The sequence below is a fragment of the Orcinus orca genome, chromosome 16 (assembly GCF_937001465.1).
Source record: "Orcinus orca chromosome 16, mOrcOrc1.1, whole genome shotgun sequence".
Classification (NCBI taxonomy): Eukaryota; Metazoa; Chordata; class Mammalia; order Artiodactyla; family Delphinidae; genus Orcinus; species Orcinus orca.
In genome coordinates, this window is record NC_064574.1 from 87,389,486 (window position 1) to 87,403,582 (window position 14,097).

At 63.4% G+C, this 14,097-nt stretch overlaps 2 protein-coding genes across 2 annotated transcripts in view; one reads left to right on the forward strand and one right to left on the reverse strand.

The window, feature by feature from the left end:
- The window catches only part of C16H7orf50 (chromosome 16 C7orf50 homolog), a 97,423-nt gene that overhangs the window by 56,331 nt on the left and 26,995 nt on the right, over nucleotides 1-14,097 (forward strand). The window lies entirely within an intron of this gene.
- Nucleotides 1,453-12,701, reverse strand: GPR146 (G protein-coupled receptor 146). Its single transcript, XM_004269054.4, has 2 exons — nucleotides 12,547-12,701; nucleotides 1,453-2,965 (listed from the first exon to the last, which is right to left on the reverse strand). Exon 2 carries the CDS (start codon nucleotides 2,957-2,959, stop codon nucleotides 1,964-1,966), a length of 996 nt encoding a protein of 331 aa, XP_004269102.1. The 5' UTR covers nucleotides 2,960-2,965; nucleotides 12,547-12,701; the 3' UTR covers nucleotides 1,453-1,963.

A 14,097-nucleotide genomic window follows, 5' to 3' on the forward strand; every position in this document is an offset into this window, starting at 1 on the left:
AGGTGGGCTTGTGCCCTGAGGTGCGGGGGCCCTGGGGGGGGATCTGAGATGCAGCAGAGGGGCCTGCAGCTGAGACCCCACTATGTCCCTCTGTCACCAGTAGAGGTGGACGCCGGGACGGGGGAGGGACAGAAACGCGTGGCTGCTGCTGTCTGACACCTCCCCACCCAGGAGGCCCCCAGAGACTAGACAGCTTGCGACCAAAGCCACTGAGAAATTGATCAGAAATAAAGTGATTTCAGGCCCCCCGTCCTGTTTGGGGAAGACCAGCTGGGCTGAGCGATGCAGGACTGCAGGCAGAGATCTGGGCGCTGGGGGTTTACCTTTTCCCAGGAGCCGTGGGAGCAAAGAGCAGAAAGGGAAGCGGGGGGTGGGGGGGGGCTTTTATTCTCAGCTCCCACGGGGCTGCCGTACCTGCCGGGACCCTGTGGGGCGCCCTCAGCACAGCCCACTGCTGGGGCAGCTGCTGGAGGAGCCGACGGGATGGGGAATTTGAAGACAAATCCCACCACAGCCCGGGGCCCTGGAGGCGGCTGTGCTCTTGTCACCGACCGGAGCCACCCAGACACCTCTTCAGTCCCTCCCTCCCCATCCCCGAGGTTTACTGTCCAGAACCATCCCCAGGGCCACGTCGGGCAGGGTGGGGACCATCCCCGGCATCCAGTGTGTGTCTGTGCTTTTCTGCACAGGCTCTTCAGCCAGGAGGGGAAACAGTCTGCACGTAGAAAAGCACTGCAGCTCACTCAGGGCTCAATTTCCCAAGAGACTGGGACCAAATGGGGCGATTTCCCCGGTAGATGCCACAGAAAAGAGCCAGCCTCCTCCTCGGGGCAGCTGGGTGGTCAGAAGTGAACATGCATGTATTTATGTGGCAGAAGCCCAGGGGCTGGGGCAGCGCCCACCATCACATTCATCTTTCCTCAGAAAGGTACCCTCGTACCTTTGCTGCGAACTTGAAAAACGAATCTTTGTTTCTAGGGAGTTTGGGGGTTTCAGAACTGAGGGTCAGAGGGTTGTGGGGCAGTAATTTCTTCGTGAAGACTTGGGGTGGGGGAAGGGAGGCTCCTCTGCGCCCCGCCCCGTCTGGTCAGGTCATCTGGTCTGTACCGTCTCGTCTGTCTGTCCCGGGAGCAGGCAGCACCCTTGTGGCCCCAGTGACGCCCGCCTGTCCAAATCCCTCTTTCCCGTCGGCAGTCCCATCGGCTTTCGGGTTAGGTTAGAAATCCTAACAGCACTTTTCTTCCTTCAGTTTATTTACTTTTGTGCGCTTTGGGGACTTGTTTAGGACAGACCCACGCAGGCCCAGCGACAGCGGACGTGACCCGGGGGCACACCTAGGGTCAGGAGAGGCCCCGTCCGGACTCTTCGCCCACCACGTCCACATGGACGCAAGTCGCCAGCAGCTCCGGCCCCGCGAGCCCACCACCCACCCATCCCCCGAGTGCGCTTCCGTGTGTCTCCTTCATTTTAATACCTTCTGACTTTCCTACCAAACGTCTCTTCATACACAACAAAACAAGAGGGAGGGGGGATGGAGTATTTTAACAATACAAAGTATAAATAGTGGCGTTAGATTTTCATCACTCATTTGAAAGCCAGACGTGAGGCTGAGGGAAGCAGGCTGCTGCAGGCGTGGACCAGAAAGGCGCCCGTAGGAGACAAGCACACACCCTGCGGGCGGCCAGGTACCCCGATGGCCCAGCTCATCCTCACGCCTGGCACCTGCTGCTCGGACATCACGGCCTCGGCCTGAGGGTGGCTTCTTGTGGGGGACTCGCCTGGCTCTGCCTGGTCTCCTGGGGAGAGGGAGGGAGGGAGCGGGTGATGCAGGGCCAGCAAGTCTCCTGGACGCCGGGGGGGGGGGGGGAGCAAGCAGCGGGCGCGGGGGACCCGGTCCCTGCGGGCTGTGCCTTCTGCCACGCGCCGGCTGCCCCTCGGTTGGCCGAGGCCCGTGGAGCAGCGTCTACGCCATCGCCGGCTGTGCCCCCGCTTCGTCCAAGGAGCAGCTCTGGTGCCCACGTTGCAGCTTCTTCATCAGCCGCCGGAGTTTGCCGGGGAAGTTTCTGTCCATGTGGCGGTAAAGAAGCGGCACCACAGCGCTGCTGGCGAAGGCCAGGAACCTGGACAGGTCCTTGGCGAGGAGCAGCGCCCCCAGGTGGTGCCCGTCCGCTGGCCTCCCCTGCGCAGCCAGGACCGTGCGCCCCAGGAGCGTCAGGTAGTGGGGCGTCCAGAGCCCGAACTGCACACACACGGTGGCCACCAGCAGCCTGTGCGCCGAGGGGTCCGGCTGGCCCGCGTCCCGGTCGAGTGGCGTGTCCTCCTTCCGGATCCGCGTGAGGAGCACGAGCGCGTACAGCACGGCCAGGACGGGCACCAGGTACCCGCTGAGCAGCATGATGGCGTCGGCCGCCTCCGTGTGCCGCACCTGGGAGCACTCGGCCAGCCTGGCAGCCACGTGGCCGCAGATGTAGAAGAGCAGGGAGGAGAAGCCGGTGAGCAGGGCACCGCCCCACACGAAGCCGCACACGTGCCTGGTGTTGTAGACGCTCGACATGTAGGTGCGCGGCAGCGCCCGCTCGATGTAGCAGTCGAGGGCCAGCAGTGCCGTGGAGTACAGGGTCACCAGTGCCGCCACGTTGAACAGCACCAGCAGCGTGACGTGGACCTCGCTGCCCGCGTCCCACACGGCCCAGCCGGCAGCGCCGGGGCCCAGCAGGTGCGCAGGCGCCAGGGCGCCGAGGACCAGGCCGGCCGCGGCCATGTTGGCGAAGTAGACGTCAGGCATGGTCATACCGCCCGGGTCGTGCAGGTTGACCAGCAGCAGCAGGGCATTGTAGCCGAGGCCGAGGGGGACGCCGACAAGCAGGTAGAGCAGCGAGAGGGCGGACAGGGCCCGCTGGACATGCTGGCAGGGGAGCTGGTCCTCGCCGCCCGTGCCGTTGAGTGGGCAGCTCCACATGGCGGGCTGTGGGGAGAGCAGCGCGTGAGTCCTGCCCTCCACCGGACCTGGGCCCCTCCCTGCCCCCTGAACCAGCTGGGACGGCCAGAAACTGCCGCATGCGTGTTTTCTGTGGTCGCAAGGTGGCGTGGCTGGAAGCTGTGAGGACCCTACTGGCCGCGGGAGCCTCCCTGGCCCCGTTTGCCAGGGAAACGTACAGCTCTTGGGGCCATAACATGCCTGCTGTCACCTTTTGGTGATGGGTGGTGACTGGGTGGGCCACGGTGACAAAAGCCTGGAGAGGAGGGGGTGGACCCGAGGCCTGGCCTCCCGCGGCCCCGTCAGCCCCCTCGGTGGGAGCTGCAGCCCTGCCGGCGCATCCCTGGTTTCCCACATCAGTCGCGGAATCCTGCGATCACCCTGCTCCACCCTCCCCGCCGTCCTGTGTCTGGGCCGAGGCGTGCCGGGTCGGGGTGACGCAGGTCCCGAGCTGCTGCCCTCCTGCCGGCTCCGTCACATCTGGGAGGGGCACGGCCGCTGCAGGGACACGGGTCCTCCCTCCAGAGCCCTGGGGTCAGGGGAGCCGGCGGGCACTCCAGGCAGGTGACACGCCCTCGTGGGGTCCTCGGAGCCCTCTGCGTCCTCTTCTTGCCGACTCAGTGCTGGCTCGCTCTCTCCCATCTCTGTCCCAAATGCCTGCAGGCTCCTGCCTGCTGAGCCACGGCCTGGAAAGTGGCTGGGGGCCGGGGAGCCGGTCCACCAGAGTGGCCTGTGCATGCTGTGACCAGCCTGCGGCCTGGTCCCCCTCCACTCCGGCCTCACATGGCTCGCAGGGCGTCCAGCGGCCCCTGGGCCTCAGTCCCTACCCTCCTGCCGTCCACACACTCTCACTCTCCTGCCATGCCTGCCCTGCCTCACTCCGGGCCCCACGTCTCCTGGTGCCTGGGCCACATCTCTGCATGCGTGGGCGTCCATCTGTGGGTTCTCGTGACGCCCCTCCTCCCGGGGCGGGTGCAACGGCTCTTCCCTCTCTGTTTCCAGCCAGTTTGAGGCGCGAGGGTTGTGTCTGGAAGGACCAGCGTGTGGGATGGGCAGCCCTGCCCTCTGGCTCCCCCCATGGCCCCACGGCGGGTCCGCTGGCGCCCCCGCCCCTCCTGGGGGTCCCCATCCATGTGGAGGGCGGGCTCAGCCAGGGGAAGTCAACTGAGCAGAGGTTCTCGGAAACCAAGGACAGAAGGGGGGCCCTGTGGGCTCGTGGGCCACGGCCAAGGAGGGCAGGGGGAGTGCTGTCGGAGGAGGGGCAGAGCTGCTGCCAGGGGCCCTGCCCTGGCTGAAAAATGGCTCAGTTCTTGGGAGGTGGTCACGTGGAGTCAGCCTACTGAGAATTTCCTTGACACACTCATGTGCTCGTACGGCCGGCTCTCTCGGCCCGAGAGGGGCTGTGAGTGTCTCAGGAGTCAGTGCCGGGTTTTAGATTAAGAACCTGCCCGAGTTTGTGTTCCGGCAGTTCATAAACACAGAACTTAGAAACCCTGCCCCATGAGCTACAAGCAGCTCTGCGTGCGTCCTCTTAGTTATGAACCGTGAGGACACTTCTGATTTCAGGTGCAGATCGCGAGCTCAAAGTACCAGTTTGCACTTGCTTTCCGTCCATCTTTGCTTCTTGTCCCTACGTTCTTCCTGGAGGCCCCTGGTCTCCAGGTGTCATTCAGAGGGCCCAGGGCAGGGACACCTGCTGGGGGGGCCGCCTCATGCACAGAGGAAGGTGCCTGGCGTTTTCTGAAGTGGGGAGGCCCATCCTCACCTGCGTGGGCACGCAGAGTGAGAAGAAGGGAAGGAAGCAGACGGGTGACACCGCTGGCACCGAGGGGACGTGTCACTGGGACACTTGCAGGCCGTGGGTGGGGGGCCACCTGGCTCAAGACTGCGCGGGCGGTGCCTGTGGGCTTGCAGGGGAGCTGGGGGATCTCATTTGGGGACGCTTGGCACGTGGCACTGTGACACCCCCAGACCTGCCGAGCGGCAGTGAGCCTGGCGGGAGAGCAGCAGTCGTGTCGGGAAGTGACTGCCCGCCCCGGCGGCAGGGCAGCCGGTCAGGCCCGCTCGAAGCCCAGCCGGGTATCCCGAGGACGGTGGTGGGGGCGGCCGTCCTGCCCTGTCCAGGTCCCGGTGCTACTCCTGCAGGGTGCCCTGCCCTGCTGGCCGCAGACTGGCCCTGCCTCCCCGCCTCGCCGCCTGCGGTCCCCCCACTTCCCTTTGTGCTCTGGTTTTGCAAGTGCAGGAATCTGGGAACAAGACCCTCCTCCCCACCCCCGCACCCCCAGGCCCTGTGAGGAGGGGGCCTGAGAACAATGGCTTGGCTCACCCCCTCCACAGGGCTGGGCTGGGCTGGGCTGGGCTGTCTTTCCAGTTACCAGCTCTGTTCACTTCCTTCCCGAGAAAGAGGAACTGGAACGGCTGCCAGCGCAGAGACCAGGATTCCAGGAAGGGCCCTCTCTGTGGTCCTGCCCCTCCCAGAGGCAGGAGAGAAGAGGCCAGGTAGGCCCTGAGTGGCTGGGCTCCTTCTCCCCGGTGCCTCGGTGGGCTGTCCCTGGTGGTGCCGAATGTGGAGCGTTTGGCGCTTTTCATTCTGAAAGCTGCCACATTCTCCCCAAGTGGCAGGATTAATAATCCAGCTTCTGACAGCCCCGTCACCTGCTGCAGTCCTCTCAGCTCCAGGGGTCAGCGCAAGCAAGGACCCCAGTGGCCTCTTGTCCAGGCTGGCCTTAGGAACAGGCTGGTCCTGTCGCCCTGTCCTTGGGGCCTACCTGACACCTCCTGGTCAGAGCTGCCCGCGCTGCTGCCCGCTGGGCCCCTCGATGCTCCCGGGCCTGCCCTCTTCTGTGCCCTCACTCCCTCCCCCCTCCCCCCCCCCCCCCGCCCCCGCCAGCTCTGCCCTGTCCTCCCGGCTCTGCCCCGTCCTCCCAGCTCTGTCCTGTCCTCCCGGCTGTCCTGTCCTCCCGGCTCTGTCCTGTCCGGCTGCCCTCCCGCCTCGCCTCCTCCGGGCCCGCCTCCAGACTCGCTGGCCGGGGTGGCCACCTTCCTCTCATGCTTTCGCTGTGTCTCCACTCTCCAAATCTCCCCCATGCCTCTTCCGGCACCAGCACCCAGTTGCAGCGCCCACACCAGGTCTCGTCCACAGCCCCTTCGTCAGACGAGACACCAGGAGTGGCCCCGACCTCCTGTCCTCCCACGGGACTGCACCCAGGGGCCCTCCGTGGACTCCCACTCCTGCCAGCCCGGCTGGGTCCCAGTTCCATGCCCGAACCTCTCTTCTGCCTGGTTGGGATCCTGGCCTCCTCCCAGGGACCCTGCCTGACTTCCCTCCGCTGGGCCCAGCGAACATACAGGTGTGTGCGCGGTCGCCTCTCTTCTGCGGCAGGCGTGCCGAGCCAGGGCTGCAACCAGCCTCGGTCCACAGAGCAGGGCTGCGCCTGACGCGTGCAGGCGTGTTGCCTCGGGGATCACAGCGATGCCAGTGGGAGGACCGCCGAGCCCTGATCATCTGCTCGGCCGGCGTGTGGCCCTGGGCCGGGGGAGCGGGCTGGTCGGCACCAGTGTCCTGGCCCGGCAGAGAAGTGGGAAGCAGCTCCGCAGGCTGGGCCTGGCATGCGCCTCGGGCTGTCCGCGGTGGTCCCGTTACAGCTTTATCCTGTTCCTCCTATAAGGGGATTGATCACTGATCTAAAGGTGACTTGCATCCCCGCTGTCTTGTTTCTGATTATGCTCCTGAAGCAGCAGCCTCGGCCCTGCCAGCACGGCGGCTTTCACCGCGTCCGCTCCCCTGCCTGGTCCCGGCGTGGCTGCTGTGCGGCGGGCGTCTGGCCAGTCTTGTTCGAGGGGATGGAGAGGTCTTTAGCTTCGGGCCAGGGTGGTTCCAGGCTTGGGGCCAGCAGTGCAGAGGAGAGAGGAGGGTGGCCAGCCTGGCAGAGCAGAGAGTACCTCGCCCGCGGGAGGGCACCGCCGGCCTGAGACTCCAGGGTGGAGGTCATCTCTGTGGGCGGGGGGCTCAGCTGGCTCAGAACGTTGCCCCTGACACTGAAGCACTTGCTCAGGGTCTTTCTCTGCAGGCTTGGCTGCATGCATGGCACAAGAGGGTAGCCTCGGGAGAGGCTGGAGCTCAAAAATCATGCTTTTTTCAGAGAATCTGAGAGGACCAGGAAGTCGGGCGGCGTTGGGCCCGATCAACGAGCTGGCCTGCGCGTGGCCTGCTGGGGCTGCTGCTTTCTGAGTGTGATGGGGACGCTCTCAGGCCTCCCTGCCCACCTGCTGCGTGTGCGGCACCGGGGGCTGAGGGAAGCCTTCAAGGGAACACAGCCGAGGTCACCACTGCCACAGCACAGAGGGTCCCCTCTCGGGCCCCAGTAGCCTTGCCCTCTGGAGTGAACCAGGCTGAGGCCCCAAGGCCAGAGGTTCACGGTCAGACAAGCTGGCATCCACCTGTGGTACCTGGGCAGCGGCACTGCCACTGACCTCAAGCTAGCCCATCGGAAGGGCATGGTGATAGGGCGGCCACCTCCAACGGGGCAGGCAGGGCGAGCCCTGCTCGGGGCTGCCGGACGTGGAAGTAGTGGTTTTGTCTCCACGGGAGGCCCAGGGCACGGAGCCGTTTCGGGGTTCTGTCCCACCGCACCCGTTTCTGAGGACTCAGCTGTCTCTAGAGCCCCCTCTCTTCCTTGACCCTCAGCTGGAGTGAGTGTCATTCATCACAGATGTTCCCGTGCACAGAAGTACTGATAGTTTTCTTCCAAGACCCTCTCTGGGTTCCAATAATTATCTTTCAAGAAGACGTTCTCCCAGACTCTCCAACTTCCAGCCCCGGGAAGGCTCAGCCACCCCGTGGTCACGCTGTGTGCCCCTCGGGTGGGAGCTCCCCCGGCTGTGCTGGGCGGGAGGCTCTTTGGCGGGGTCGTCGGCATGGCACTGAAGAGCTGTCTGCTCCAGGCTCGGGCGGGGAGGAGCGGAGACACCACGAGAGGAAAACCCACGGCCGCCGGGCTCCAAGGTGCATGCTGACATGAGCGCAGAGTGTGCGGCGCTGGCCGAGCACCCCAGGGCAGCTCTCCTGCTGTCTTCAATTCTGGAGAAGATGGTCCCTGCTCTGCTCTGGGCCCTGAGCAGGCACTTCCAGGATGTCTGCCGCTCTCTCTGGCACCCAGGAGGCCGTCGGATGGCCCTGTGGCCTGGGTGGGTACTGGAGTCACATGTGGGCCGAGAGGGTCTTGCGGGCTTAGTGTGGAGGCCCGCTCTAGGTGGGCGTGGCTGGGCCTCAGGGAAAGTAAGCTGACAGGCCAGCCTCTGCTCAGCGGCCCAGGAAGCCCTGAAGCCCAGGAGGGGCCGCGGTGTCCAGGGCGTGGGGGCAGCGCAGTGAGGCAGCAGCTCCCCCCCAATGATCGGTGACTGCGGGGCCCTGGCGGGGGACTGGCCACAGGCCTGGTCAATGGAGCGGAACAGCCGGGGCAGCTGTGAAGCGGTGCCCACCTGGGGACCTGGGGCCACGGGGCACACGTCCAAGCCCTGCTGCACCGAGGGCCCTGCTTTTATACTTAGAGAAGGCAGCTCGGGTGCGCCCCCTGCCTGACTCAGTCCTCCCCTCGGAGGGACCCACACTGCCTGCTGAGAGCTCTTGCCCGAGGGCTGCGAGGGAACCAAGCAGTGGCCTGTGAACTGGGCCGAGGGGCCGAGACCGGGACTCCACATGGCTGAGGACCGGGCTCCCTGGGCACCCTGCTCACAGCTGCCTGGCTTTGGTCCCTGGGTCAGGAGGTTGTCGCGAGGGTGGAGTACGTGCGGTCAGCGGATGAACCTGGCCAGCCCCCGGCGTGCGCAGTGGGCTGCAGTTCCTCATCCTCCTCCACGGTCCGTTACTGCAGAGGAAGCTGCTGCGTGAACTCTCACTCAGACTCTCTGCCAACTGACACGTGGGGAGAGGAAGCTGGCGGAGAGAGGACAGAGGGCTTGAGCGCGGGCACAGGCTGAGTGCGAGTTCTCACGGGGAGAGGCTGCGGGCCCCATCAGACCCCACATCACAGCTCAGAGTCCCTGGGACCCCACTAGGGCCTCGGTAACAACACAGGCGGCGAGTCTCCGGGGCTGCGCTCGCTGAGCTGGGGTCCCAGCCCCATGGGGCTGGTCTCCACCCCAGTGGCACCCCTGCTTACAGATGCTCCGCCGTCCCTTCTTTCATTCTCTGCTGGCAAGGACTGCACGTCAGTTGGGCTAGCTGCTGGAAGTGTTTTGAGGCCCAATGTCAGCGTCTTTCTTCCATGATTTTTTTTTTTTTAAAAAAGAACCCAGAACGGTATAAACCAACCCTTCAAAAGTGAATGTCCACAGGTAACTAAAAACCTTGCTCAAATTCAGGGCTACAGTGCACGGTGATCTCTGTGGAAATTGGAGGATGCCAGGAGCACGTCAGAGCAGCAACCTGGCAGGGGGCGGGGAGCGGGCGGCTGTGGTGGGCAGGGGGTCCTGAGTGAGCGTGTGCGCATGCACGAGTGTGAGCGTGTGCACGCACACAGCCCGCAGAACCAGCTAACTCCCGTCCGAGGTCGCTGAACTTGTCCCACTGCACTCGTCTGTTCCCACCTGCCGAGAGCTCCCTGAAGGGGGAGCATTCCTTGATCCGTGCCCTGCAGCCTGGCTGGCTGTGTCCGGGAAGAGGAGGCCTGAGATGGTGTCACGGGCTTTTCCCCAAAGTGCCTGGGCAGTGCGGCTCGGCCTGGCTTTAGTCCTGGAGACCCGCGCGCACGGTAATACCTGGACTTCAGCTGAATGCTCTGGAGCCCTCAAAATGCTTTGAAAACGACTCCTGAATGTTTATTTCCTTTTGTAACAGTGGATAGAGGCTCTAGCTACAATTAACGTGCAGCTGGTAGGAGCCAGACGCTCCGGAAAGGCTGATGTTTTCATAGGTCTTCAATGTAGAGAGCTTACGCCTCTGATTCCTGTCACAGATGCTGCGCCTTCCTGGCTGTGATAAGAAACGGTCCATCATGTAGATGGGGTGTCCTGATTTTTGTAGCCTGTTGCTTTTTAAGGTTCTGAACCGAAGAGTGGTGAGTGTGAACCAGGCAGCCTGCCTCAGGCATAAACCGAGCTGCCTCTGGCTCTCCGTGGGAGAGAACGGCACGTCCGCCGCTCGGGAAGGGCTGCAGGAACCAACGGCCCGGGACGCCCGCCCGGGCTCCCAGGCTCTTCACCCTGGGAGAGAATATGGGACACGTGTTCTCTTGTTTGTGGAGCTCTGGTTTCTTGCCTTTTTCTTGTCCACTGACTACCTTGGTTTGAGGCTAGTGCTCCTTCCAGGTAATCTCAACCAGGGGAAAACAGAAGCAGGAAGACTCGCTCAGAAATTCAATGGCCACACGGAGAACAGACCGGGCCTCTGCTCAGGCTAGGGCAGCCCGGCACCCTGCTGGGCTCCCCCACCCCGCCCTGCCTCTCCCTGGTGTGCTCTTACCTGGGGGGTGCTCGGAGCCACAGATCTTATCGCTGCCCGTGGTTCTTTCCAGGGGAGGAACACCCATTACACTTGGTGTAATAGCCTTCCTCGGTTCTCATTAAAACTGGGAACCTCCTAGGTGCGCTCCGCCCTCCCACCACGTGTGTGGGAGGAAGGGGACCCGCGGGGTCGCATGGGACAGGCGGCCCGTGCCCCCCTGTCCCTCCGCTACTCAAGGGGTGTTCTGTTGGCAGGTCTTGGGGGCCGAACTCGGCCCCTTGGCAGCATCACGTTCTAGCTTCTCAAATTAGAAAGTTTGCTTTTACTCCCTACACTGAGTCCCTTCTGCTCTTTGATGCCTGGCTGGTGTTCTGGGGTCCCGGTCTTGTGAGACCCCGTGGACAGACGCAGCCTGGTGTGGCCCAGTCGTGCAAGAGGCTTTAGCCATAGAGCGCTGAGGAGCTGGTGGCGAGCAGGGGGAGGTAGCTGGGCGCTCTGCCGAAGGAGGGAGCAGCCTGGGTGTGTCCTGCGCAGAGCACAGCAGCCCTCACCCCAGACAAGCCCTGGGGTGCAACCTGCCGGCGGCAGGTTGTATTTTCAGGGTCCAGATGACATGCTAGGGCCTGGAGGATGGATGCAGCTTGCCCAAGGAGCACCTTCCCCTCCCCGCCCCGGAAAGCGGCCGTTCCGTCTTCCCACCGGCAATCATGCACGCGTGCTTCCTGGCAGGGATCTTTGCAAGCATGTCACTTTTTCGTTATATAATAGGTATAAGCAGCTCTCCGTTCTAACCTAAAACCCCACACGCCCACATCCGGCGGCTATGCGTGCCTTTCTCCCGTCACCTGCCTGCCAGGGGCTTCTGAGTTCCAGGGACCCCAAGTCAGTGCAGAACTAATGCTGTGCTCGTCTCAGGGTGTTTCCCTACCCCCCAGGGAGGCAGGACAGCAGTGGTCAAGGGCAGGGCCCCCCCAGCTTCCTCTCCGTGACTCGGCACAGTACGCACTCACCAGATGAAGCTATGGTTTTTCAAAGCCTGTTATCTTAGAGAGGACTTCTTCATTTAGGAAGATACTAGAGGTTCCGGTGTGGGGAGCTGGACCCTGCAGCGGGTCATGGAGTGTGTGGCCGTCCCCTCAGCATAATTTTCAATAGGGCCTCTTTTCCCTCTCAGTGGCGCCCTGGTGGGGAGCCAGTTGCGACGGTAGTGTTAGTGTCTGGTCCCCCTTACGCGTGGGCGGCCTGGAGCATGGTCAGAGTCTTCGTGTTCACACTCTCGCGTCTGCAGAGGCCTGGAAAGCAGGCTGCTCGCCCCCGGGTGACTGAAGGCCAGCCCCGCTAGATGCTGCAAACAGAGCGGGGAGGAGGGGGCCGCTGCTCGCAGAGGCACGGAGCTGGTTGTCGGCAGGTGGCCTGGAGCTGCTAAGTGAGCGCACATCCAGCGATGGGGGAACAGTCTGTCAGGTCCAGACGCACCCTCTGTCTCCCCAAAGCCCGGACAGACTGCGACACTGAGACCAGGGCCCCACTGAGACCATGAACCCGGCTACCGTGTTCATGTCATTAACTTGGTGTTGGGTTTCTGGTCCTGGGTAGATGGGCGCTCAGAGGCTGGGGCACTGCCTTCTTCTCAAGTTTTGAAGGAGCCTTATGCCCAGGGGTTTTTATCTTTTTATCAAGTGTCCTAGACCATTAACGACACTTGATATTTCCATTTAGACGTTGCTCCAGAAGTTCCTAAGATTTTGTAATCATAAAAGGGGACGAAAGTTACAACCACGGTGACCCAGGAGCAGGCGGTCGGTCCCCGGCAGGACATGTGAGGAGCCGGCGGTGTTGCTGAGCCTCCTACGCGGCCAGCAGCTCTCAGCTGCCCCGGACAGGTGAATGACCGCAGGGCAGCGGCCCCGGCCGGCTGGGCTCTGCACGGCTGGAGGGCAGCCACGGGCGGGGACAGCGCTCCCACCCGCCGGGGGACAGTGCCCGGGCGGGGCCGAGGGGACCCGAAAGTCAGAGCTCAGAGCGGAGCACCGGCCCCGGGCCGCTGCGTCCCGTGCTACTGCCGCGCGGGCCGAGACCCCGAGTGTGCCCATCCGCCCCCGCCCCGCGTTCGGCGCCCACTCACCGGCTCGCTGGGCCGCGGACCGCGCAGTCGCCGCGAGGGGGGCAGCTCGGGGCTCCGAGAGAGGCGGCGGGGCTGACGGCGCGCACGCCGCGCGGGCCTGTGTACACACGTGACCGCGCCGCTCCTGCCCCGCCCCGCCCCGGGAGTCCGCCCCGCCCCCGGGGGCGCGCCGGTGGCCGGCCGAGGTCCTGGGCGGGCCAGATTGCTGAGTCAGAACGCGCTCTAATCCGCAGGGGACAGACACCCCGCCCTCGGAGGTTGTAATCGGGGCCTGCCAGGCGCACCTGCTCCTCTTCCCCAAGTGTGGTTGCTGGCTCCAGGTTCACCTCCTACTTCCTGGCCTGAGGAATTTCTTTGTAAACAACTGGCCGCAGGAAAACCATTTAAAGAGACAGTGCACTGTTTGCAGTCTCATTAATTCTGTAGCTGCTGTTCTAATTGGGTGTTGGGAAAGTTACAGAACAAGGTCGTTTTCTCTGCTCTAAGGCTTGTGCTGTAATAGTGCTCCTGGCAACGCGATCTGGCTCCAGAGCTAAGAACATTTCTGAAAATCCACGTGTGCTGTGTGACCAGGGGTGGACGGAACAGGAATGATGGGAATAGTAACCAAGGCTGGCCCTGGGTGTCATGGTCCTGCCGGCTGGGCTCAGGGCTCCACCTTGGGCCATCCTGCTTGACAGGAGAGCTTCCTGACCAAGGGATCGGAGAGGGAAGTTGGGGGTCAGCTGGGGGACCAGACTGCCTCTCGCTCTCTGTCAGGGTCATGTACAGACCCCTGGGGCCCCCACCCTCCCCTTGGCCCCGTTGTCATTACCGTAACTTGCTCGCCATGCCAACACCAGGTCTTTGTGGCAGCAGGCAGGCATCCAGCCGTGGGAAGGCTAGTCCCGTCAGCCGGCACTGACATCCAGCAGCGAGGGACTACGGGCTGTGTGCCAGCTTCTGTTCTGGGCCCTCAGAGCAGCCTTTCAAGGTATATGCGCCATGTTTCATCAAGTCGGAGACTCCGTGCGCGCTGCGCGCGCCAAAACGTTATGGACCGCTACAAGAAAACAGTCGGACGCTGTCTGCTGTAAGAAGCGTGCTGCTCTTAGGGTCGTCAAAGTGAGGAAATGCGCCTTACCATCAACGGAGTACGGCGCCCTGCTCATTTTAAATTGTACTGAGGTTCAGAAAACTTGAGCAGCGCGCCGGGGTCATGCAGCAGAGTGGAGCCGGAATTTGCACTCAGGTGGCCTCTGCTTTCTCGATCAGGGCTTGGGACTTTGCGTCGTCCTAGCGATCTGCCTAAGACGTGTTGTTGTCTACTTTTTTGAAAGGCCTAGGACCCCAGAATTCCTGGTCAGAGTCCCTGGAATGCCAGGCTCAACAAGGTCTGCCCACGGGTGCCCACGCCTGGTGAGCTGCTGATCGTAACTGGGAAAAGCAGGCGTTCAGCCCCGTCCCAGCCCCTCAGCCCTCGGGTCACCCCATTGCCTTATCTGCAGAGAAAGACTTCCTCCACCAAGCAGGCCCCGGCCAGGGAGAATGGCAGAGTCTGTGTGTGTCGGG

Excerpts from the sequence above, each read along its gene's own strand:
- GPR146 (XM_004269054.4), bottom strand. The coding sequence starts at position 2,959 with ATGTGGAGCTGCCCACTCAACGGCACGGGCGGCGAGGACCAGCTCCCC.